We start from the raw sequence: 21,998 nt of genomic DNA, 5'->3' as shown, positions 1-21,998 counted from the left end.
TTATCAGTAATGGACATGTTCTGTCTTCAATGAGAAAAAGCTCGTCGTGATGATTCTACCTATGTCACAAGTTGACAATTTCACAATGACGCAGACCAGGCTTCTTTGGCAACGACAACCTTTCGGACTGTAGCTTGTCATCGCTTTGCCATACCCCTTCGCTTAGAGCTTTACTCCTTCCAAGCGACCCCAACACCACCACGCGTCGGTCCGATGCACGCGATAACATCCGTGTCGTGTCCCGAAGGTGGGGGTAGCCCGAATAGTGGATCCTCCCATTCAGCCTTAGCAACCTTAACGTAGGTAAAGTTATGACTCCCACAATAATTGAACATCCTCTCTTCTCATCACGAAGCTGTTAATAAAAGGACTCGAGACAAAAGGCATTTGTGCTGACAAATTGCGAGTGAACAACTGCCGAACATCGTCACTGATCCTTCTGTTCTTGGCGCGAGGGCTGTGCTTACAATCCCTGTCGCCAAAACCTGTCAAAAACTTGGCACAGTTTGAGGATCAGCCCAAAAAGGCGCAGGGCTTTTCTGGTTTGGGAATTCGATGTAACGGTAAGGCTGGAGCTCATTTCCCCTTAATTCTCGTCTGTTTTTCGTAGTTCCCGCGGGTGCGGATGTTGGGTCGTGAGTTGGGAATAGCTTCAGCCCCGACAGAGGCAGAATTGGTATCATTTCTAGAATTAAACTACTTTCGAGTGCATCAATCGAATCATTAGGTATTCCTGCCAGTCTCAAACGCCCCACTTCGACTTGTTTAGTTGTCTAGCTCCGCGTATGCGTACCAATCGTCCTTGAAACCCCAATTGCTCCCCTATCATGAAATTAGCATTAAATCATCAACCTGGATCAGAAAGCTTGCCTGCGCCTTAGAATTGTTCTTCAACCAGCAATTCGCGTTTAAACCGTCTAATTCGTCTTTCATGCGCTTCGAAAAGACGATGCTGGCGCATTTCACTCCGTTGCCGGTTTCGGCGTCCTTGTCGATCATGTTGCCGCAGGCTTCCATACAGTCTTCAATTGTATACGCATAGATAGGCGCGTAATCGGCAACAATACCTCCTCCCTCAGCTGGGGTGCCTTGTGCTGCGTTGACGCCGCACCACCACTTGAACTCGTAGCCTTTGTTGGTCTTGTACCGTGTCTCGTCTTTCTTTGAATCGGGGCAATCTAACTCCAGCAGGCTAACTGTGTCAGCAGCTCTCGGTACATAGGGAGCTGTTTCGTTGACTGATGTGCTGTTGTCGGGTGTTGGGCACGATGTTGCGGTTGGTTCTGCTGTCGCGGCGGGAGCGGTACCAGATACTGAGTCCGCTGAGCAGTCACTACTATTGAGATGTCAATAAGCATAATTGAACACATTTAAAGTTTAAACTTACGATTTATTTGCCAATGCAGCGCCCAATCCTCCACCTACACCCGCGCCGACAACGATAGCCGTACATAGAGCGACGAGCGCAGCGAAAGTCCAAACTCCAAGCCCAAAAGGAATCCTTGCTCCATCTGATGACGCCTGCTGAGGATGATGATACCCGGGAGGTATATAATAATTGCCGTTATCGTAACCGGGAGCTACTTCTGGGGCTTTGGCGGCTTGTTCAGCGTCCATGTTGACCTGGAGGCCTTCACTATCCGGAAGATGCTGTTGTTGACTCATTGCGCAACTCAAGACGATCAAAAACCGCTGACGAAACAATAAATGAAAAGGAAGAACCAAGAGACAGGGAAAAGGAGCGGATCAGTCAGGCAGGATTAAATGGGGGCGCAACTTGGGGCCTTTATAACGACGATCCTTTTCGCTAGGCCTGGTTTCAAAAGGGTATTACAGGCTACGATCTGTAAGCTGACCGCATCCAATCCGCAAATCATGGTTCATTTTGGCCCCCATGTTCTCGTTGTCGTAGCATGGCTAATAATATCCCTGCGAGGTGAGTGGGCTAAAATCCTGTTGGAGTTTGGAATGCGAATTTGGAGTAAAGCTTAGGATCTGGGCAGGGGTAACAAGCTTTTTAATCCATGAATCGGATAACGTCTTGGAAATCAGGTTTGGTGAGGTGATAAGGATGTCGTGGGCAAAATACTCGGTACCTACTTGAGCTTTCAGCCCTGTGTTGTTGGGGCCCGTTTTAAGGCGCCGTCTTGGGTGACATTCAGGGTGGCATTTAGTGGCTTTAGCTTTTCGGGGTAGCATCGATACAACACACACAGCTCGCGATGCAACTGAAATGGCATGAGTTTTGTCTGGGCGTCAAGGGCAGCAATTTCCCAGAGTCATAAATAGCTGTGGAGGAACCCAGTCTACTGCGAACTGCTGAGGCATCTTGTACACCAGCAAGCCATAGCAATTCTCCGATGAAGTCCTGTCGCCAATCATGGCGTCGTCTTACCCTGAACCTCCAAGGAATGTCTCATTTCAGTGCATGATTGGCCAAAATCACCATCCACTCAGGTTGCTGTTTCAGACAAAAGTACGACGAGTTGCTGCTGGATGGTGCGGGTCTTTTCCTTTCCTATATTTGTGACCTGTTACATGTTATAAATGCTCTGCTCAGTAAAGCGACTTTGCCTACAAAGCGATGTTATATAATTTCTAGTTCAGACAAAGGCAATGAAATTGTGGTTGGTCTGTGACCATCACCATTCAACTTCTTTGTTCGTCGACTGACAAAGCCCCTGACAAAAGTCAACCTCTTCCTGGATTCCACTTCTTGCTGCAATACGCGTTGCTGGCCAAATCTCCTTGCCATTCTTTTGCTCCTCCTTTCGATGCTGAACAACTGCATTCTTGAGCAATCTCTGAAAGTATAACACGCCCTTTTCGTTAAACGAATTCAGGTCTCCTGTGACATAGACCCCTGCGTTAAGGTTCTTCTGGGCCGCATTGCAAAGGTCTTTGTCTTCAGATTCAACTTGCTTGAAGAACTGGTCAATTTCTTGGAACTCTTCATCTGTTGCGTCTTTGTGGCGATAGACTTCGTATTGCATTGATGTTGTGGTTGCTGATGTTGGGACAACACGCATGAGATAGAAGTATTTGGTTCTTTTGTCAGTCAGTTGATGTTCATTCTTTCGCAGATACGTAACTCACGTCATGGTAACTGATGCATTGGGGAAGAAAAAGGTCGGTGCGACATCGAGGCCAGATTCTTTTCCTGGTTTGTCTTGCACGTAATGTTGGATTTGCCCTCCCTTGGTCTCGACTTTGTACGTCTTGAGATCAGAAGTAGCAGCGATTCCAGGATGAGCCACCGAGCAGTGATAGCACTATATGCGCAGGTTAGCCAAAGCACTACCAGTATCAAGTTAGAATGGCTTACCTCGTTGTAATTGTCGACTAAAGTCTTCCAGTTATAGTTCCCATTCATGTCCCAGGCATGGTCGAAGGAGTAATCATCCATATCGAAGCTATCAAGTCTGGGTTGCTTGTCGGCACCCTTGAAATCGGCATCCCATGGCACTGGCGTTTCATTGCCGTCAAAGTTGATCCATACAAAGCCTCTATGGTCAACATAGACGTGAACCTTGAACAAACCACTGCTATCCATGTCGAAAGTATCCATATTCTCAAACCGAGGAGCTTTTGCGAGTTTACCACTGAGACCGTATGACCAGCCTAGGCGTAGTGTCAGCTAGCCGACGAAATCTTTGACTTGACTTGGACGAGCTACTCACCATGATATTGACAAGCAAGAATTTTAGCATTGCCTTCGTCTTTAGTGATAACAGGATATGCACGATGACGACAGATGTTATGGAAACCATTCAGGTTACCTTCCCTATCTCGACAGAGGAAGAAAGAGAAGCCGGCTTCCTGATATCTGACATAATCTCCCGTCTTGTTGAATCGGCTCTTATGAGTGACTAGGAGCCACCGCTTGGAGAACACGGCTCGCCTTTCTAACTCGTACATAGCAGGTTCTCGGTACCAAGATGCTGGCAGGGCACGAGGTACGTCAGTGGTGGCTGGAGCAGCCTTGCTTTGAGAAAGAAATTGGAACATGGCGAAATGTTGGATCGGCAAGATTATCGATCTAATAAATTTGGCTATGTGTGAGAACCTGAAGTCTGAACTGGGTGGATATATCTATTATATGTTATTGCCGAAAGGGAACATGATTTTATACATGATCGAGATTGCCACAAAGCTGCTGCGTCATGAACAAAGTTGCAGTCATGAACAAACACCTCAATGCTCGATAAACAACATAAGGGGTAACTTATACAGTATTGGTAGACATAACCGACTCTATCTCGCACTTTCAGGCCATTCTAGGTTTAGTCATTTTTTCGATCAAGGTGGTGGTTCACACCTCGTACTTTCTATCCCATCTCGTTTTAGCGCCATTCCCCTCCTCCAACCTTTTGGTATTGAGTTTGTTGTTAGTTCAACCATTGATTTGGACTTGATAACTTACAGGGTATTATCGGAAATTACGGAATATGATGGCTATAACTTGGCCGGATTTCCATTTGAGGGGGACATAAGAAGAGGTTCAAGTTCAAGCAAGACACTAATCATTGTCATTTGTCATTGACCTAATCAAACATGTCGTCGCAATCTGATATCGAGAAAAAGCCAACTATGACAAACGTGGAGCAGAATCATGAAAATTTACAGGAGTTGGGGTATACGCCTGAACTCAAGGTATACTATCCTTCCATGATGTTTGGTTCTTGGTGTTGATAACGAACAGCGCAACTTCTCGGCTGTTTCTATGCTTGCAACATGCGTATCACTGATGGCGACGTGGGAAGCTCTTTGCAGGTAAGTCGTCTAATATCTTCCCTCAACTTTGTCTAATAATGACCCTTAGCACGATGGCTACTGGTTTGATCAGCGGAGGTCCCGTCTCATTGATATATGGAGCTATTGTAGCTGCGATTGGCTCGATTTGTTCCGCCCTCTCTCTAGCCGAATTGGCGTCTGCGTGAGTCCAAACAGGAAGCTTGAGGGAAACACCTTGGAGTTCTACTAATGCTTGCTGACCCTCAGTTATCCTACAGCTGGTGGCCAATATCACTTCGTTGCCCATCTGTCTGGCCAATCCACATCCAAGGTCACCAGTTATTTCGCTGGTTTCATCACGTCAGAGCCCCAACACCGTGTTATAGCTTATGCTAATACGTGATGTTAGCGCCTTTGGTTGGATCACTGTCACAGGCAGTGCCCCGTTTCTCGCAGGTACGATGATCCAAGGCCTACTTGTTCTCAACTACCCCGAAACATACGTTTACGAACGTTGGCATGGAACACTACTCTACTGGGCTGTGCTCGTTGTCGCAGCAGTCGTCTGCATTTTCTGCAGCCACATCCTTCCCTTGGTTGAGAAGATCTCGATGTCACTCCATATTGCTCTGTTTTTCGTCATTCTCATCGTCATGTGTGCCGTCTCACCTACCAAGAACTCTGCGTCATACGTGTTCACTACCTTCGAGAATAACTCAGGTTGGGCCAGCGATGGTGCTGCTTGGTGCATCGGTATGCTGAGTTCCTGTTACGTCTTGATCGGCTACGACGGAGCAACACATCTCGGTGAGGAGATGAGGAATCCGGAAATCGGCATCCCATATGCCATGGTTGGCAGTGTGGTTCTCAACGGCTTTCTGGGGTTCTGCTTCCTGATTGCGCTGTTGTTCTGCATGGGAGACATCACTGCAGCGTTACAAACCACAACCGGGTTTCCAATCATTGAGATCTTTTACAATGTCACAAGAAGTCATGCAGGGGCTTCAGCAATGTCGGCTTCAGTTGTTCTTATGGCTAGTCTAGCCACCATCCCGTTGCTGGCGTCAGCGGCACGCGTTATGTGGGCTTTTGCGAGAGACCAAGGTATAATCTCCCTCGATAACATTGCAGGACTTTCAAATTGACACTTATAGGTCTACCATTTTCCAACACTCTCTCTAAAGTCGAAAAGAAACGTGGCATCCCAACCGTAGCGATCCTCGTCACATTGGTCATCTTGATACTCCTCGGACTGATCAACATCGGCTCTACAACTGCCTTCAACGCCATCCTATCCCTTGCCGTAGTTGGCCTGCAGATATCATATCTGGTTCCTATTCTTCTTCTCATCTGGCGTCGTTTCAAAACTCCTGAATCACTGGCCTGGGGACCCTTCCGGCTTGGAAAAGCCGGTCTTTTTGTTAACATCATCGCTACGTTGTACTTGGTTTTCACAAGTGTTTTCTCGCTATTCCCGCCCTACCAACCTGTTACACCACAGAACATGAACTATGCGTCACTTGTGTTGGGAGCAACTCTCATCTTTGGGCTCGTGTATTGGTTGTTGTTTGCGAGGAAGACTTACGCGGGAGCGTTGAACGAGATGGATGGGGTAGCTGCGAATGCCACTGAGGTGGCAAAGGGATAGGGCCCAGGCCATTGCCAGGAGACTTCTGCGGTATTCAAATACAAGTAAACCTATGACTTTGGTAGTTGATAGTTTGGAGTAACCATTCATTTGTTTGAAGTGTCGGGCGTCGTGAGCGATATCGTCGCTAAGTAACTCTCACTTCGCGTATCTCGTAAGACACATCATTCGGTGGACAAATTTGGTACCGAGCGCCACTCTGGAGGATTTAGGACATCCAAAGATATTTCACGTAGTGAAATAATGCTGAGGGGTGGCACAGTAAGACTGTATTGATGAACAAAGTCGACATTCATGAGGTCTAGGGTACCACGTGATCATGCCGACCTTCGGATCCACATGAGCTCACGTTCTCGATGAGCGAGAGCCAAACACCAGGTCAAGACATCCCTCTTCAACAGGGAGACCGATATCGCATTTAACGCCCGACACCGAATAACGAGAATGCCATCGATGGCCCGTTGAGTTGACCTCAATGGCGTCGCAATCGGCTATCGCAGACCCCCGCAACAATGTATAACCGCGACTCAAGGATAATGCGCAAGCTCCTCGGCAAGGCTGCGACCGAGACCCCCGCAGGCGATTCAGTCAACCTTTCGATAACAAGCGCACCCGCTTCTACAATCTCAGCCTCGTTTCGACCGCCGAAGTCGCAAGATGCCGTATATAGAGCCGGTGTTCCAATATTGGCCCTCGATGTCTCCCCCGATCGAAGAGCCGCCGTGCTGGCGGGTGGACATATCCTGAAGACAGTGGTACTCGACGATCCTCATAACTTCAACTTCAACTTTCGCGAGGGTGTGGACTTGAGAGCTGCGATTACTGCTCAGCCCGCTGGATTGAAGGGTAACCAGGCGGCGGATCAGCTCAGCATTCGCGATGTTAAATGGCACGGTGGTTCTACAATCTTCACGGCTTGCGCGAATGGCAAGATCTTCGCATACGATGTTGCACGAGTCGGATCTGGCGCGGCTGAGCCATTGGAATACATGCAGATGCAGGAAGATTCGCGCCAGGTTAACACCCTTGATGTCAATCCGCACCTCAAGAGCTGGCTTCTTTCAGGCAGCCAAGATGGCATGGCGCGAGTTTTCGATACAGCGGCACCTCTCCAAGGGCGATCAGGCGGCATCACCTTTCGACAACGATTCGCACCTCTGAAGTGTATCGACTCGGTCCGGCAAGTTAAATGGTCTCCAAAGGTTGGTCACGAAATGGCATGTTGTACCGAGGGTGGAGTGGTGCTCAAATGGGATGTCCGTCAACCAGCAAGACCATTGCTGAGGATCAATGCACATGAGAAGGCATGCGCTTCTATCGCATGGCACCCAGATGGAAACCACCTTATCAGTGCTGGCCGAGATACAAAACTCCATGTGTGGGATCTTTCGAGTTCAGCCGATAAACGACAGAAGCCGAAATGGTCTGTGACAACACCTGCGCCGATCTGGACAATCGCGTGGCGGCCCGGTTTGTGGTCTGCTACAGCACAAAATAAGCGCGTAGCTCAAATAGCAGTGTCCTATGATGATAGCAGCTCTCGTCGATATGGTACTTCGGCAGTGCACATCTGGGACCTGGCTCGACCAACCATGGCATATAAAGAAATCGAGAGGTTTGACGCTTCGCCAGCTGCTCTTCTCTGGCAAGATCAGGATATGCTTTGGACAGTTGGTCAAGACGGACTGTTCGCGCAAAACGATGTCGCATATGCGCCCAAAGTCATTGATCGCCAGTCTACCTCATCTATGGCATTCTCACCGAAAGGTGATGTTATGATGTTCCTTGACGAACGATCTCATCAAAGCAGTCGACCTCGGCCTCCCGTCACACACCATGCTGAGATAGTGCCCCGTGGTCCCTATGGATCGAGCCCAAGTGCCCCCATGCTGAGCATCAGTCGCAGCGATTCAGAGGAGGATGTCGTTGGCAGTTTTCTTGGTCCCAGACGTCGGACGAGTCGAAGGAAAGCAGGACGATCCACCAATTTGAGCACGACGCCACCTTCTGGATCTGGCCTCGATGATAACAAGCCATTCCTGGCGCTTGACCAAGCCATCAATGTCACAGGTGTCTTCAAGACTCAGCAAACAATGGCTTTCGGTCGACTGCCTGCTGTAAAAACAACACAAATCTACCAATATCTCTCAGGATTATACCTCGAGACGCTCCATCAGGAGCTCCCATACGTTAAAGACGGCAAGCCGCTCAATGAACGAGTCGGTGTTATTTTAGAACATTACGCTCGCGCAGCCGAAAGTGTTTCGTACTTCCGATTAGCCCAGACCTGGCGCGTTCTAGCCTACACGGTCGGCCTACTCCTCGATCGCCGCGCTCAATACCATCTTGACGTCCGTCTCGGACGCTTCCAGAAGGTGAAGATAGAAGAGAGAAAGGGAAGTGGAATGCTGAAGCCCGTTGACTTTTATACTGCTAGTCGAACCCCCGGCGACGAAACGCCCAGACGTCCTTCTGGAAAGTCAGGGCTCGGCAGCCGCTCTCTGAGCACTCGATCCCTCCTTGCGATGGGCTTCGAGAGCACGTCCAACGTCCCAACTCCGCTTGCGCGACCGGCTGACGCTCCAGATAATTCGAAAGAGCATGCACAACAGGTTGGCAAGAGACTTGCGGCCGTCACGGAGCCTGATGAACTTAGTCTTGGGCCTGGCATAAATGACAGGTTCGAAGACACCCCCCGAAAGCGGCTCGACTCGGTTCCCGTCTCTGATGTCAGCCATGAAAGCGAGAGCTCACAGATATCTAGCACTGAAGGATACGACTTTTACGACGCCGAGGTCTTGCTCAAGGCCCTCGATGTTCCTCCACCTAAGAAGAAGGAGCCTCTATCGTTGGATTCCACAATTCCAGAGGTTCAGAGGGTGACGCGCCATGATTCGGACGAGAGCTTTGCTCAGATGTTTTCGACGTCTGATGCGACCAAGAAACCTTCGGCTTCGACACCGAGAGGCACCGGACCATGGCGATCGAGTCTTGCGAGACATGCCTCGGACATGGAGAAGGATAATGAGTACCCGAGTCACATACGCGGCGAAGAAGTTCAAGTAGATACGCCGACGGATTCACCCCAGCCGCGACCACATAGTAAGAAGTCGCCGACCGACTCCCCAGAGGATGTTTTCTTAATATCTCAAACCACAATGGGGACCGATGATTCGTTCCCGTCGCAAACATCAGAGCCCCTACAATCTGAACCGTCACCCCCCAAGATTGTCGCGGAGTCACTTCCAGCGAAGGAAGACTCCCCGCAGCCACAAGTACTTGTTCCAGCAAGTCATCCCAATCGATCCAACAGTCCTGCCAAGGACCTATTTCCTGCGCAGAAAGATCTACGGCCTCACATTGTTGAGACAGACTTTCTCCCATGGGACGATGATCCTTTATATCCCTTCCCGACTACTGTGTCTGGCGAGAGCCCGATTGTTTCACCACTTGATCCCTACACTTCTATCACAGAGGCCTTGCACTACGAGTCGCGAACTTCTGCTGTTAATGCTTCAGCCATCGTTCTCCTTCTCAAGCCTTTAGTACCCGACTTCGTGATCGACTATCACCAAGCGAATGCAGTCTTGCGACAGCACCACTCGAGACTGATGCAAATGGGTCTCTTCATTGAGGCGTCGCTCCTACGGAACTTGTGCATCAAAGGATGGCCAGAAGGTCTACCTCAATGGGGCGAAAACTACACAGCAATCTTCACACCAGCACAACAGAATGGAAAGGTCAGCTTCCTCTGCTCCGCATGTAAGAAGCCAAGGGAACTTGATCCCAAAGATGGCCCCGAAGCCATCTGGACATGTGAGAGATGTCGCACTATGATGGCGCCTTGCGCTGTTTGCGGGCATCGAGAGCCAACACATGCCGAATTCGCGCCTGTGGAACTACCAACCGCCTTGGGCTCTCCAGACACCTGGCTTTCCCAATGGTGGTACTGTCCCGGCTGTGCGCATGGTGGTCATGCCTCCTGCCTTACAGCATGGCACGCTGTTCTCGATCAGCCAGACTCTAGCGGTTCAACTACCTTCAGCGATGGCTGCTGTCCCCTCGATGGCTGTGGACACGCCTGTCTTCCCGGCCGATACCGCGGCGAGACCAGCACTGCACGATCCGACGAGATCGGACGTGCGACTGTAGAGAAGACGAGGGCAAGAGATGAGCGTGGAGCAAGCAGTAGCAGACGATCAAGCCCTCGTGCAGGTATGGATCGATCTGTCAAGAGTGATGGCAATGATATACCGCAGAGTAGGGCTGTTGGTATGGCGAGGGATGCTTTGAATAAGGGAAGTGGAGGTATTTTGAGCTCGAGTCCTGGAAGGGCTGTTGTGACGGGAGAAAGGGAGAGGAGGAAGAGCGTCAAGTTTGCGGGCACTGATTGATAGAGCTACGGTGGACAGTGTTGTGCCTCGGGTTGTTACTTATAGCATGGCGTTTGGACGTGGAGTTATCCGTGGGCAGTGCAATTTGGTCAGGGGGAGAGATCATGGCGTTTTAGCTACAAGATGGTTGTTGGATGTCCTCTGTTGGAGATGTGCATAGTTGAGCGATGAAAGGAATTACTAAGAAGGAACATTTAACTGCATAGTTTAGCAACTAAGTTCTCATTATGAAGTATCATCTTAGGCAGCAGTGAGGGCTTTGAAGTTTATTGCCCATATATTTGAGATGTGTTTGCCTTTGTGCTGGGCTTCAAAGCCTCTTTTAAGCCCTCAACCTTATTAATACACGAGAATAATACAGGTCGGACGACGTATCATCTACCCTAGCTCAAGGACCGGTTTTCAGAATTTTGATCCAAACTCATACGAGACTCGTCGCACTTCCGAACGATCTGTTTACCTTATCAACGACTAATCACCATCGTATCCTCCTCAGACAGTCCCATTTCTCTTCTCAACTATCTACACGCTCGAATATTGTTGAGAATATGGATGTCTCTGACTTAGAGTCACTTACACGCAATATGAGCACAGGAACGTGTTATCTTGAGCCTTTCCCTTTCTTTCATCATGCTGAACGTGCTCTAGTACATACTGATACTCGTCCCATCATTGTGTTGGGTCACTCTGGCGTTGGCAAGGGTACTCTGATCCAAAGGCTGAAGGATAACCATCCGACCGTCTTTTCTTCGGCTATCTCGCACACAACACGCCAGCCGCGACCTGGCGAGGCTGAGGGAGTCGCCTACTTTTTTCGCTCCCCGCCCGAGATTCACACTATGATAATGCGGAAAGAGTTCGTCGAACATACCTATTTCAGCGGCAACTACTATGGCACGAGCAAGAAAGTCATGGCTACACTGATGAAGGAGGGGCTGACTCCCATATTGGACATTGAGATGGAACGCGTCAAGGCGATGAGATCTTCAGGCTTGGATGCTCGCTATGTCTTCCTCAAGCCCCCGAGTCTCGAGATACTCGAAGTCCGACTTCGGGCCCGCGGAACAGAAGATGAGGCAAGCATATCGCAGCGTTTGGCACAAGCCAAGCTCGAGCTTGAGTTTGCAGAGACTGGAGTGCACGATATAATCATCGTCAACGACGATCTTGATGAAGCGTATCGACAGCTGGAGGACTTTGCTATTCATGCTTCAAAGAAACGCAAAGCAGGTAGCATGTGCTGATTGATGTCTATTTACATATATACTCAGGTTCTAATGCTAGTGTTATGACAAAATGGCGTTCTGTCTTCAGTTCGGAACATTTCGAGAGATAAATAAGGCCTCTTAATCCCAACATATACAAATATCCTACCCAATGGTCTGAAAGGAGATTCTATCTGCTTGACTCCTGATATGTAAAGTTGGACTTTCATGCCGCCGTGCAATCACGTACAAAGACCCTGATATGAACTACCGCTCATGCCATACGAACCGAGCGAGCGGCGCCACGCATTGTACAATGTTTCTCGCGAAGGGAAACGCGAGATTTGTGTAATAGAGCGGATGTAGCAGCGAAGGAGTTTACATAAGATCTAGAGCTCATCTAGGTTTTGGCTTAGTTTCGTCCCTAATCCATCTGCCCATCCAGCGTCGATTGATCTCCTTCGCTTCTTCCACCATCCCTAGCTCAAGCAACAGCTGAATAGTACCTCTAGCTGCCGAGTATATAGCTGAGCTAATCCAAGCCTGCGTCGGGGCCGTATGCTCTCCAATAAAAATAGTGTTATGTTCAGTCTGATGATACGCTGGGATGTAGAGGTTATGCTGCTCAACATCAGGACGACACCACGAGGTCGCAGTATGTTCATCTTGTAACCAGCATAGTCTCTCATAATCGCCCGTGTAAAGCTCGCGCGCTTGCTCCCCATGAAGACTCACGATTGCGTCGAGCACTGTTTGAACGTGCTCTTCATCAGAGAAGCTGACGTAGCGATCACTCCAATCTCCACCACGGTAGTGTGTAATTAGTCCAGGTCGCGACTCGTTCAATCCGTAGACGGGATAGTATAAAGCACCGATGGGTCTACTCTCGGGAATAGAGTAACCACCCAAGATAGGTCGCTCGCCCTTCTCCCAGAAACGTTCGGAGAAGAGGAGGGAGACTTTACAGGCTGACTTAAAGCGAAGGCCTGCTTCGCTGATTGCGCGACCGAGAACGGATGAGAATGAGGGTAGAGCCATGAAGCGGGTCATTGTGAAGGGAACTGCCATGATGGTGTAGTCATAGTCCTTGGACTCAAACGTCCGGTTCTTGACTCTGGGATACCACGAGAGTCTTGTTTGAGTCTGGCCATCTTCGCTCTTGACAGATTCAAGCTTTCTGATCTTGCGATTGAGAAACAAACGGTCGGAAACATGAGGGATGAAAGCATCAGTGAGCCGATTGAATCCTCCGTCAACGCACTTCCACTCCGTCTCGCCCAGTGAGTCTTGAGTCCCATCTAGTGCGAGATTTGAGTTGTGCACCATTTCATCCCAGAAGACATCGTAATCCGTCGCAGTCCATATCGCATCAGTGATGTTTTCGCTGGCATGGAAAGCTTCCCTCATCATGCACTGTTCGCTCCGGTCATCATAGCCCTGGCTCATGACGAACTTGTGAGAGCGCCAGACATCGGCTTGGATGGCCTTGAGCATAGTTTCGTTCTTGAGGATCTCGTTCATGCGGTGCTTTGTTTTGTTGTATTCGGTTGATACCATAGCTGGCGGTTTCGCGAGGCTTGAGTTCGCATGGATGTCTGCTCTTGTTGGAATTCTGCCATCTTGATGGCGGCCAGTTCCCCAGGCAATAAGCTCATTAGGATGATGCTGAATCCAAGGGATAAAGTCGACTTTCCACTTTGAGTCATTGCCATTCATCTCATTGAGAGTATCGGCCAATTGGAAAGTCAACCGATGTTCCGTATACTCATGCGTGGAGTTATCGCTTTTATACGTAACGGTATACGGCAATCTCATCGGACCCATCTCTGCAAATTCCTGAGTACCGCCGACAAACTTGGTCCTGAAACGTCCGCCAACTCTGTCACTAGCTTCGATGATCTCCCAGTTGTGAAGACCTATGCTATCTAGCATGAGAGCGGTGGTGAGTCCAGATACACCGCCTCCGACAATGGCTATGGAGGCGTTGGGAACTTTGGAGACTGAGGTGCAATTGAGCTTTGCGACATCGTCAAACCAGGCTCCGACTGAGTCGAAGTTTTGCATCTGAGGGTTGTCGGCACACAAATGGGTTTGTCGGTGATCTTTTGGTGGTAGCTTGCTGCCATGTACGGTGCTCAAACATGACAGCACGAGAATTGAGACCCTCCACAGCTTATCTGTGAACTTGGCCATGCTAGATTCCCTCAGAAGGCTCTGAAGACGTAAAAAGAGGTTTCAAGTTGGCGGATGAGGGCTGAATGATTTGGGAAGTCCATCGAGCTATAAGTATCCACACCCTGTGCCGAACCCCAACATTGCGAACCACACAGCTGCGATAATTCATGTCTACCTTGATGGCATGTATTGCATCTTCCAATATTAATTATTCGCATCGCTGGATTGCAGATGACCACGCGGTTCCATAGAATATGCACGGCAGTTGCATAAGTAAAAGAAGATGGGACCTGATCTGCATGGAAAAGACCCTGATGGCTTGGCGCCAACCCTATCAAGGGCACCATCACCGGGCCACAGTATCGAGTTCATAGTAACGATCAATAAAATCCGCAAAATATGATAGTTCCTACAAAGAAAAGCTCATATTCCAAGGTCGCAGTGCAGCCAAGCTCCGTCGCAGTGGAGCTGTCTCTCCGGGTTCATGTGAGAGGCAGCCGTGCACAAGACTTCAATCATGAGTTAGGAAAATATTTAAACAAGCTCAGGATAGATTAGGCTAAATTGTGACAATAAAAGTCAGTTTAGGATCGTATAAGATAAGCTTAGTAGAATCTCTGTTGAAAAGACTTTCGGCCTGGATACAGAAGCGGGACACGATTGTGGTGAATTGACCAAGACACTAAATATCTATGTATGTGTATAAAGAAAATGTTCAATCTAGTTTAACCATAAAAGAAACTCTAACTCAGAATGCATCTCTACCGATCAATCCTACACTCTAGGTCCCCAAAGTCTCGCCCTCTCCGCCTCAAACCCGGCCTTGTCCTCCGCCGTAGTCTTCAAGAACCCAATCTCCTTCCAGATATGGATATACTTTCTCACCACCGTTTCCGAAACTGGCCCAACAGCCGAGAGAGACTTGGAGTGCTCAAGCGAATGCTTCACATCGAGAACAAGACCACCGCAGGCCATGCGTAGGTATGTGTCTTCGAGGAAATCCGCGAGTAGAGCAGCGGGGTTATCCTGCTGAGGAGCTTTGCGCACCATGTCGAGCCACTGCTTGAAGGGGACTTTGTTAGGGATGCGAAGGGCGTCAGAGAGGATGTTGTTGACGTCGCGCCATTGTTGCCCGATGGGGTTGTCGATGTGGTAGATTGGGTAAGGGATGCGGTCGGAGAGGATGAGATCGGTGAGAGTATCGGCGATGTCGTTGACCGGAGTCCAGTTGAGGTTTCCACCGACGTCAGGAAGAGCATTCAGAGTCTGAGAAGATTTGATGAGGAAGCCGAAGTGCTCCATTGGGTTCCAGTAACCGCTTGTCTTGGACCCAGCAATCTGACCAAGACGCACGACCATGGGACGGAAACGGTCGGTGAACTTGTGGAGAGTCTCATCAAGCATCCTCTCACAACCCCATTTCGCTTCAGCGTACCCGTTGCCGAGTAGCGAGTCAATGGTAGTTCTCTCCTCAGGAACAACGATCTTGCCGGTCTGACCAGCAGCCAGACCCCACTGTCCAACAACACCAATTGACGAAATCATCTGAAAGCTGAACTTGAACTCCGTGGGACGACTCGAAGCACACTCACGCCCAAGATCAAGAAGATTGCGGAAGACCTGGAACTGCGACTCGAATCCAGACAGAGGACGCTTCGCACTCATGGGCCAAGCATTGTGGATGATGTGCGTGACGAACTGGATCAAACACGCGTACTCACTATCCTTGACTCCAAGCCTGGGCTTCGAGGTATCGGCCTGGAAGATTCGCACCTTGGACTTGAGATGCTCTGGGAAGCGAATGCCCTTGTCTCTCATGGCCTTGTACTGGCGTGTTGTTGGGTCTTCTCTGTTGGGGCGGTTGAGACATACGATGGTGCGGACTTCTTCGAGCTGCGCGAGGGCGTAGACGAGATGGCTTCCCAAACCGCCTGATGCGCCCGTGACGAGTACGACGCTTTCGTTCTTGCCGAGAGGGGGACCATCTGGGTTCGAAGTGGGTGCTTTGAAGCCAGCGGTATACCTGTTAACGAGCTCAGTGATTGCTTGTTCGCGTTCGGCGATGTTAGAGGTGTCACTGTGGGTGATGACTGTTTCTTGCGCGACTGCTTCAGAGACAACAGGTGCAGGAATGGCAGCAGGTTTAGGAACCGGAGTAGCCAAACCCATCTCTCGCGCCAGCATAGTCTTCAGATCACCAACGGTCTGACACTCCATAAACAACTGCTCATGTGCAATATCCAGACCAAAAGTATCCTGGAACCGACTTGCAATGACAAGCGACAGAAGAGAATCAACACCACAATCTGCAAAGTTCGTCTCATCGTCTAAATCAGAGCGCGCAACACCACTCTCCCCAGAGATAATCTCGAGAGCGCGCTCAAACTCAACTTCAGCTGATTCGGCGAATTCTTGGAGCTCTGGAGTAGCACTTCCAGTGGTAGTCGTGTCACGACCTGAGTCACTAGCCGCAGAAGATGAACCTCCAGAGACATCTTCGTCTGCGCCGAGGAAGGTTCTCAGGTCTTTGACGGTGGGGTGTTCGAAGAATAGGGCGTTGAAGTCCAGATCAATGCCCAGTTCTTCCTGGAAGCGAGCGGAGATGGTGAGACCGAGGAGGGAGTCGATGCCGACGTCTGAAAAGGTTGTGCTATCGGTGAAATCCGACACGTCAATTCCGCTTTCCTCTGAGATGATGCGGATTGCGGTAGAGAACTTTGGTGGTTCTACCTTGACAGCTGGCTTGTTCTGGGTTGGCTTGGACGTGGAATCCTTCGTTTGCGAGGGAGTGTTTCGGGGCTTGTCTTGAGTATGGCGCTGAGGCTGGCCCTTTTTGCCGCTCTCAATTGAGAGGATTACCTTGAGGACTCTGCGCGGGACACCTTGAATCGCGATCTGACCAAAGAACGCGACAACTCTATCCTGGTCAAAGATCGTCACATCGCCATACCAGAGCTTGTCCGCTCCAGCATGCATTTGAGTATAAGTACTATACTCCTTCTCAAAGTCCAAAGGCTCGAAAAGCTCAAGCGATCCCCAGCCATGGTTCATGTAAACATCGACGTCAATATCTGTGTGATCATTGCAGTTCATAGAAAAACCACAAGACTGAGTAAGAGCGTCGATGACGGCGGGATGAGTGTGGAAGTCACCGTCGCGCTTGACCGTACCGAAGCTGATCTTGCTGGAAGCTTCGAGGGTTTCGCTGTTGAGGACGACTTCGTCGATTGCGCGGTAGTCGTCATGGAAGCGTGCGAGGGGACGGATCATGCGGTAGGCCATGGGGCGGTTGAAGCGTGCGCTTTCACCGGTGGTAATTTGGTTGCGGAGATTCTGCATCTTCTGCTTGGTGGCGCGGGCTTCGCTTTGAAGGATGTCTTGATGGCTTCGGTCCTTGAAGCGGAGTACACAGGCGGAGTGCTCTTGCAGATGACTCTTGCTCTGTTAGGTTGTCAGCATACGCACTAATATTGAATGATAAATTGATACTCACATCGAAAGACATGAACTTGATTGAGACTGATCGAGATGACCAGTCTGCCTCAGCATGGGCTTGAATGGGCTGGCGAGATCCATCACCACGGAGGATCAAAGCCTTGGACACGGTCATGTCCGAGACCACAACCATATCATCCTTCTGCTGTGGCTGATACCTCTCAAGTAGATACTTGCCCAGAGTCAATGCGATGTCAGCATAAACCGATGGAGTGCAAAGAGGAATCCCATCGACCTCATGACCCTGTACAAGCGGACTCAAGTCTTTGCGAGCAATATCTGCTTCAACAACAATATGAGTATTCTTGGAATCGCCACTCTCTTCCATAACACTATGAATGGTAGTACTCTCAAGTTTAGAAACATTGTTGATGACCAGAGGAGGATCGCCCTTTCGCAGCGTCCAGTCATTGACGTACTGGATCCAGTACTCTTTAAGATCCCAGCTATAAGCTGGAAGATCGACGACTGTGTGTGCTCCGGGGAAGTTACTCTGGTAATCAGCCCAGTTGATACTAGCACCAGCGTCGTAAAGGCTCTTGAGTGCTGCGGAGAGCATGTCCCATGGTGCTCGGCTACGCTGGAGTGAGGCGACACAGGTGATCTGTTGACCAAGGGTAGGCTTGACCATGCCTGAGACAGCTGGGTGAGGACCAACTTCGAGGACCATGGAACGATCGTTGATATAACCATCGCGGTAAGCAATGGTCAATGCGGTGAGCATGTTGACAGGCTGTCGAGAGTGTCTAGCGAGATATGAGGCATCAAAAGGATTCTCATTCTCGACGACTGTACCTTCCAAGGGACACAGAACTGGAATTCTGGGCCCAGAGAACTTTACTTTGCTGGCGAGCCTCTCGATGTCGGACACCACTGGCTCCAACTGAGATGAGTGGAAAGCGTAGGGGACCTTGAGAAGAGTGGTCTTGAAGCTAGCCGCCGTGAGCTGCTCCTTGACCTTGGCGATCTGCTCATTCGGGCCAGCAAACACTGTCTCAATGGGAGAGTTGATACAAGCAGTCTCGTACTCTTGTCCCTTCAGAGCCTCGGCGATCTCCTCCTGGGAACCCTTCACCACAAGCATGGCGTGGGTACCACGAGTACACTTCTGCTCAAGAAGCTGAGCTCGACCTCCAACAAGGAATAGTGTATCAGTATCTGACAGAACTCCAGCGATGTTAAGAGCAGCATACTCGCCAAGACTGTGTCCCACAACAGCAGTTGGAGTAATTCCCCACGACGCCCAAAGTTTGCTCAGCGTAATCTGAAGACAAACACTAGCAAGCTGAACAAGCGAAGGCGCAAACTTGCTAACATCGGGCTCATCAGATTGAATGAAAGGAAGCATAGAAGGGAATCCCAAATTCTGCGCAATCTGATCCAGTGAAAGAAGCTCATTGCGCACGAATTCGTTCTCCTCAAAGAGCTGCTTTCCCATTCCCGGGTACTGAGCTCCCTGACCCGTGAAAGTGAAGACCACCTTTGGTGCTGCCTTGGGCCGTGTGACGCCAGTGTTGTTCTGGAGAGCTGTTTCGATCTTGGAGCAGATTTCTTCGGGGGTTGCGCCGGGGACAAGAACGCGGTGTTGGTGGTGGATGCGACGTGCTGTGGTTGTGTAGGAGAGCTCGGCGAGGGAGATGTGTGAGTTTGTGCTGAGGAACTTGAGCATTGAGCGCATGTTTCCTTGGAGAGAAACACCACTCTTTGCAGTGATGGCTATGGGGAATTGGACGCGAGAGTCATGGTTGACAATAAGTTGTTTCCTTGGTGGTGCGTCCTGGATCAACAGAGCGGAGTTACCTCCCGCAGCACTGAAGTTGTTGACAAAGACACGTCTAGGGTTGGTCTCTGTGCCTTTCTTCCATTGCGTCGGCTCCAAAGCAATGCGAACGTTTCGTTGTTCAAGATCAGTGGGGAAGCGATGGTTGATCTTGTTCTTGATGCCGCAGTGTGGAACGATGGTGTCCTTCTTCAACATTTGAAGGACCTTGATCACACTGCAGACACCAGAGGCAGCCTCACCGTGGCCGATATTTGCTTTCGCTGAGCCGATGTAGAGCTTCTGGGAATCTGTACGGGCGACTTTGCCGTCTGCTAGAGGAGGTGCGAAAGTCTCGAGGACACTGGACATCTCTGTGGCATCGCCAGCTTGAGTGCCTCTGTCATTGCGTGAGTAAGGACCATGAGCGGGAAAGGTGTAGACTTACGTTCCGTGCATCTCAACATAGCTAACAGAATAAGGATCAACAGCAGCCTCATTCAAAATCTTGTTAAAGATAACCCGCTGTGCACCAACATGCGGCCGCGTAATCGACTCCGACTCAGCAGAATGGTTCGTATACGCACCAAGAACAACACCCAAGATCGGATCATTCTCCGCAATCGCATCATCAAGCCTCTTGATAATAATAGTCGCAACACCTTCACCTCGACAATAGCCATCGGCGCCATCGTCAAAGGTCTTGCAGTTACCTGTGCGCGACAGAAAGTGTCCCCTGTCAAGACCAGCGTGATAATCAGGGTTGGTCAAGACATTCGTACCGCCGGCGATGGCAGTGTCGACGTCGCCTTGCCAGAGGGCGTTACAGGCTAGATGGATACCGGCTAAGGATGATGAACACGCTGTGTCGACGGCGTAGCTAGGGCCGCTGAACTTGAAGAAATAGTTGATGCGGCCGGGAATGAAAGCTCTGTTTCCGCCGGGGATGTAGTACGTGTCGATGTTCTGGGCACTGTTTGTTTCCATCCAGTCATTGCTGGTGACACCATAAAAGATACCAACACGATCAGGTCGAGTAGAGGGCGTAGCATCAGGAACGATGCCAGCTTGTTCGATTGCTTCGTAAGCTGTCATGAGAGCCAACCTCTGCGCGGGATCAATCTGAGGAGCTTCTCGTGGTGAGATGTTAAAGAAGCGAGCGTCAAACTCGGAGGGGTCATCTAGCCAGCAACCAAACGGCGTAGCGCTTGTGTTCTTTCCTGCGCCGGTAGGGTCAACGTGTGTTTGCTGATCCCAGCGAAGACCTGGAACGGGCTTGTGGACGTCGACACCTTTGTAGAGAAGATCCCAGTAGGCTTCGTTATCTTTTGCTCCGGGGAAGCGACCGGACATAGCGACGATAGCAAGCTTTGGCTTGTTTGTGCCGGCATCAGGAACTCTTGGGACATTGGTGGGTTGGCTAGGCATGGTGGTTTCTGGAACGAGATAAAGAAGAGATGTCTTCTTGAGAGCAGTGTAAATCAAATGCTCAGCATTCGAACCAATCGACTGAACACTAAACTGCTGAGATCCAGTAGTCTCAAGAGCTGCTTGAACATCATCAAAGATCGAACTCCATCGAAGAGGGTGAAGGAGAGCCTGAGCGATGGCATCTTCCAAGAGTGTCGCGAAGCTTCGCTCTTCAGGCTTGGAACCCGTGCTGGAGAGAAGAGGAATCTGTTCAGATGGTGACACAGCCTTGTTGAGCATCAAGCCATCAACGATCCGTCGAGCGTCTTTCTGAGAGTACAGATGTGGTGCATGGTAAGCACCATAGACGGGGATACTCTTAGCGGTGATGGTCTTGGAAGCAAGGCAATGCGTGAGATCACTAAGACGCTGGGGCGGGCCGCTAACAGTAATACCATTTGGTGCATACGCACTGATGTAAGGCATACTAGTCAAGACGCCTCCATCCTGAACGATCAAATCAGTATCCAATTGTTATCTCAATGTGTTGTGTTGCGTTACTTACTTGGGCATCCCAGAACTCCTGGAAAGCTTTTGCTGCCTTTTGGCCAGGGACAAGAAGAGCCCAGCTCCTGTTCAAGTCTTGGCTTGGATCGATTCGTCGAGCTGTATCGGTGACGAGAAGGCCTGTTCGAAAAGCTGCGACGACGGATGAAACAGCCATGGGGATCAGGTCTGCGGTAAAGCTGCTGCAACTGACAGCCGCAGCCGCGAAAGCGCCGGTACAGAGACCAACGACCCTTGTATTCTGCGCATCATATGAAGAAATACCTGCTTGACTACTGAATGTTAACACCTCCTCAAGGCAGAATTGAACTGTAAGCGACGTACCTAATGAACGTACCAAGCTGATACAAAGTCGTCATCGCCATATCAAGCGCAATACATCGCGGTCCGCTCTGATCCCAAAGCAGAAGATCCTCCTGGCACGTAAACCGCGGAAGATCCTTTCTAATACTATAGGGGATTTTGAAGAGCTCAGCGCGGAGGGCATTGTAGCTCTGGTTCAGAAACTCATGGAGAAAGAGATTGTCGCGCTTCTGAAGGAGGTGCTGTAAGTGAGGTTGGACCTCGAAGGTTTGGTCTCCGAAGAGATACAGCTTCATGTGGGATGCCAT

The 21,998-nt window shown here is 50.0% G+C and overlaps 7 protein-coding genes across 9 annotated transcripts; 3 read left to right on the top strand and 4 right to left on the bottom strand.

Moving 5' to 3' along the window:
- Positions 1-298: 298 nt before the first annotated feature.
- FOIG_06324 (uncharacterized protein) lies at positions 299-1,957 on the bottom strand. Of its 2 annotated transcripts, none has more exons than XM_031205371.1 (3): positions 1,388-1,957; positions 871-1,336; positions 299-822 (listed from the first exon to the last, which is right to left on the bottom strand). In XM_031205371.1, exons 1-3 carry the CDS (start codon positions 1,663-1,665, stop codon positions 766-768), a joined length of 801 nt encoding a protein of 266 aa, XP_031065620.1. In that variant the 5' UTR covers positions 1,666-1,957; the 3' UTR covers positions 299-765. The 2 variants fall into 2 exon arrangements, with proteins under 2 accessions (XP_031065620.1, XP_031065621.1); XM_031205372.1 differs by having other exon boundaries at positions 871-1,333; positions 1,388-1,840.
- A 685-nt stretch (positions 1,958-2,642) lies between these two features.
- Positions 2,643-4,008, bottom strand: FOIG_06323 (uncharacterized protein; the record flags this gene model as incomplete). Its single annotated transcript, XM_031205370.1, has 4 exons — positions 2,643-3,048; positions 3,097-3,272; positions 3,326-3,621; positions 3,681-4,008. The coding sequence occupies 4 exons, from the start codon at positions 4,006-4,008 to the stop codon at positions 2,643-2,645; spliced, it is 1,206 nt and encodes a 401-aa protein (XP_031065619.1).
- Positions 4,009-4,747: 739 nt separating this feature from the next.
- On the top strand, positions 4,748-6,382 carry FOIG_06322 (uncharacterized protein; the record flags this gene model as incomplete). The annotated part of the gene is made up of 5 exons (XM_031205369.1): positions 4,748-4,773; positions 4,823-4,936; positions 5,002-5,094; positions 5,144-5,838; positions 5,889-6,382. 5 exons carry the CDS (start codon positions 4,748-4,750, stop codon positions 6,380-6,382), a joined length of 1,422 nt encoding a protein of 473 aa, XP_031065618.1.
- A 373-nt stretch (positions 6,383-6,755) lies between these two features.
- FOIG_06321 (uncharacterized protein) lies at positions 6,756-11,062 on the top strand. Of its 2 annotated transcripts, XM_031205368.1 has the most exons (2): positions 6,756-9,062; positions 9,147-11,062. In XM_031205368.1, exons 1-2 carry the CDS (start codon positions 6,895-6,897, stop codon positions 10,774-10,776), a joined length of 3,798 nt encoding a protein of 1,265 aa, XP_031065617.1. In that variant the 5' UTR covers positions 6,756-6,894; the 3' UTR covers positions 10,777-11,062. The 2 variants fall into 2 exon arrangements, with proteins under 2 accessions (XP_031065617.1, XP_031065616.1); XM_031205367.1 differs by having other exon boundaries at positions 6,756-11,062.
- A 298-nt stretch (positions 11,063-11,360) lies between these two features.
- Positions 11,361-12,023, top strand: FOIG_06320 (guanylate kinase; the record flags this gene model as incomplete). Its single annotated transcript, XM_031205366.1, has 1 exon — positions 11,361-12,023. The coding sequence occupies one exon, from the start codon at positions 11,361-11,363 to the stop codon at positions 12,018-12,020; it is 660 nt and encodes a 219-aa protein (XP_031065615.1). The 3' UTR covers positions 12,021-12,023.
- Positions 12,024-12,377: 354 nt separating this feature from the next.
- On the bottom strand, positions 12,378-14,174 carry FOIG_06319 (L-amino-acid oxidase; the record flags this gene model as incomplete). The annotated part of the gene is made up of 1 exon (XM_031205365.1): positions 12,378-14,174. One exon carries the CDS (start codon positions 14,172-14,174, stop codon positions 12,378-12,380), a length of 1,797 nt encoding a protein of 598 aa, XP_031065614.1.
- Positions 14,175-14,930: 756 nt separating this feature from the next.
- On the bottom strand, positions 14,931-21,998 carry FOIG_06318 (uncharacterized protein; the record flags this gene model as incomplete). Its single annotated transcript, XM_031205364.1, has 5 exons — positions 14,931-17,597; positions 17,650-19,810; positions 19,859-21,327; positions 21,386-21,659; positions 21,712-21,998. 5 exons carry the CDS (start codon positions 21,996-21,998, stop codon positions 14,931-14,933), a joined length of 6,858 nt encoding a protein of 2,285 aa, XP_031065613.1.

Source organism: Fusarium odoratissimum, assembly GCF_000260195.1.
Source record: "Fusarium odoratissimum NRRL 54006 unplaced genomic scaffold supercont1.8, whole genome shotgun sequence".
In the NCBI taxonomy this organism is placed as follows: Eukaryota; Fungi; Ascomycota; class Sordariomycetes; order Hypocreales; family Nectriaceae; genus Fusarium; species Fusarium odoratissimum.
The sequence above is the reverse complement of the archived record's forward strand: the minus strand, read 5'-3'. Positions and strand labels throughout refer to the sequence as shown.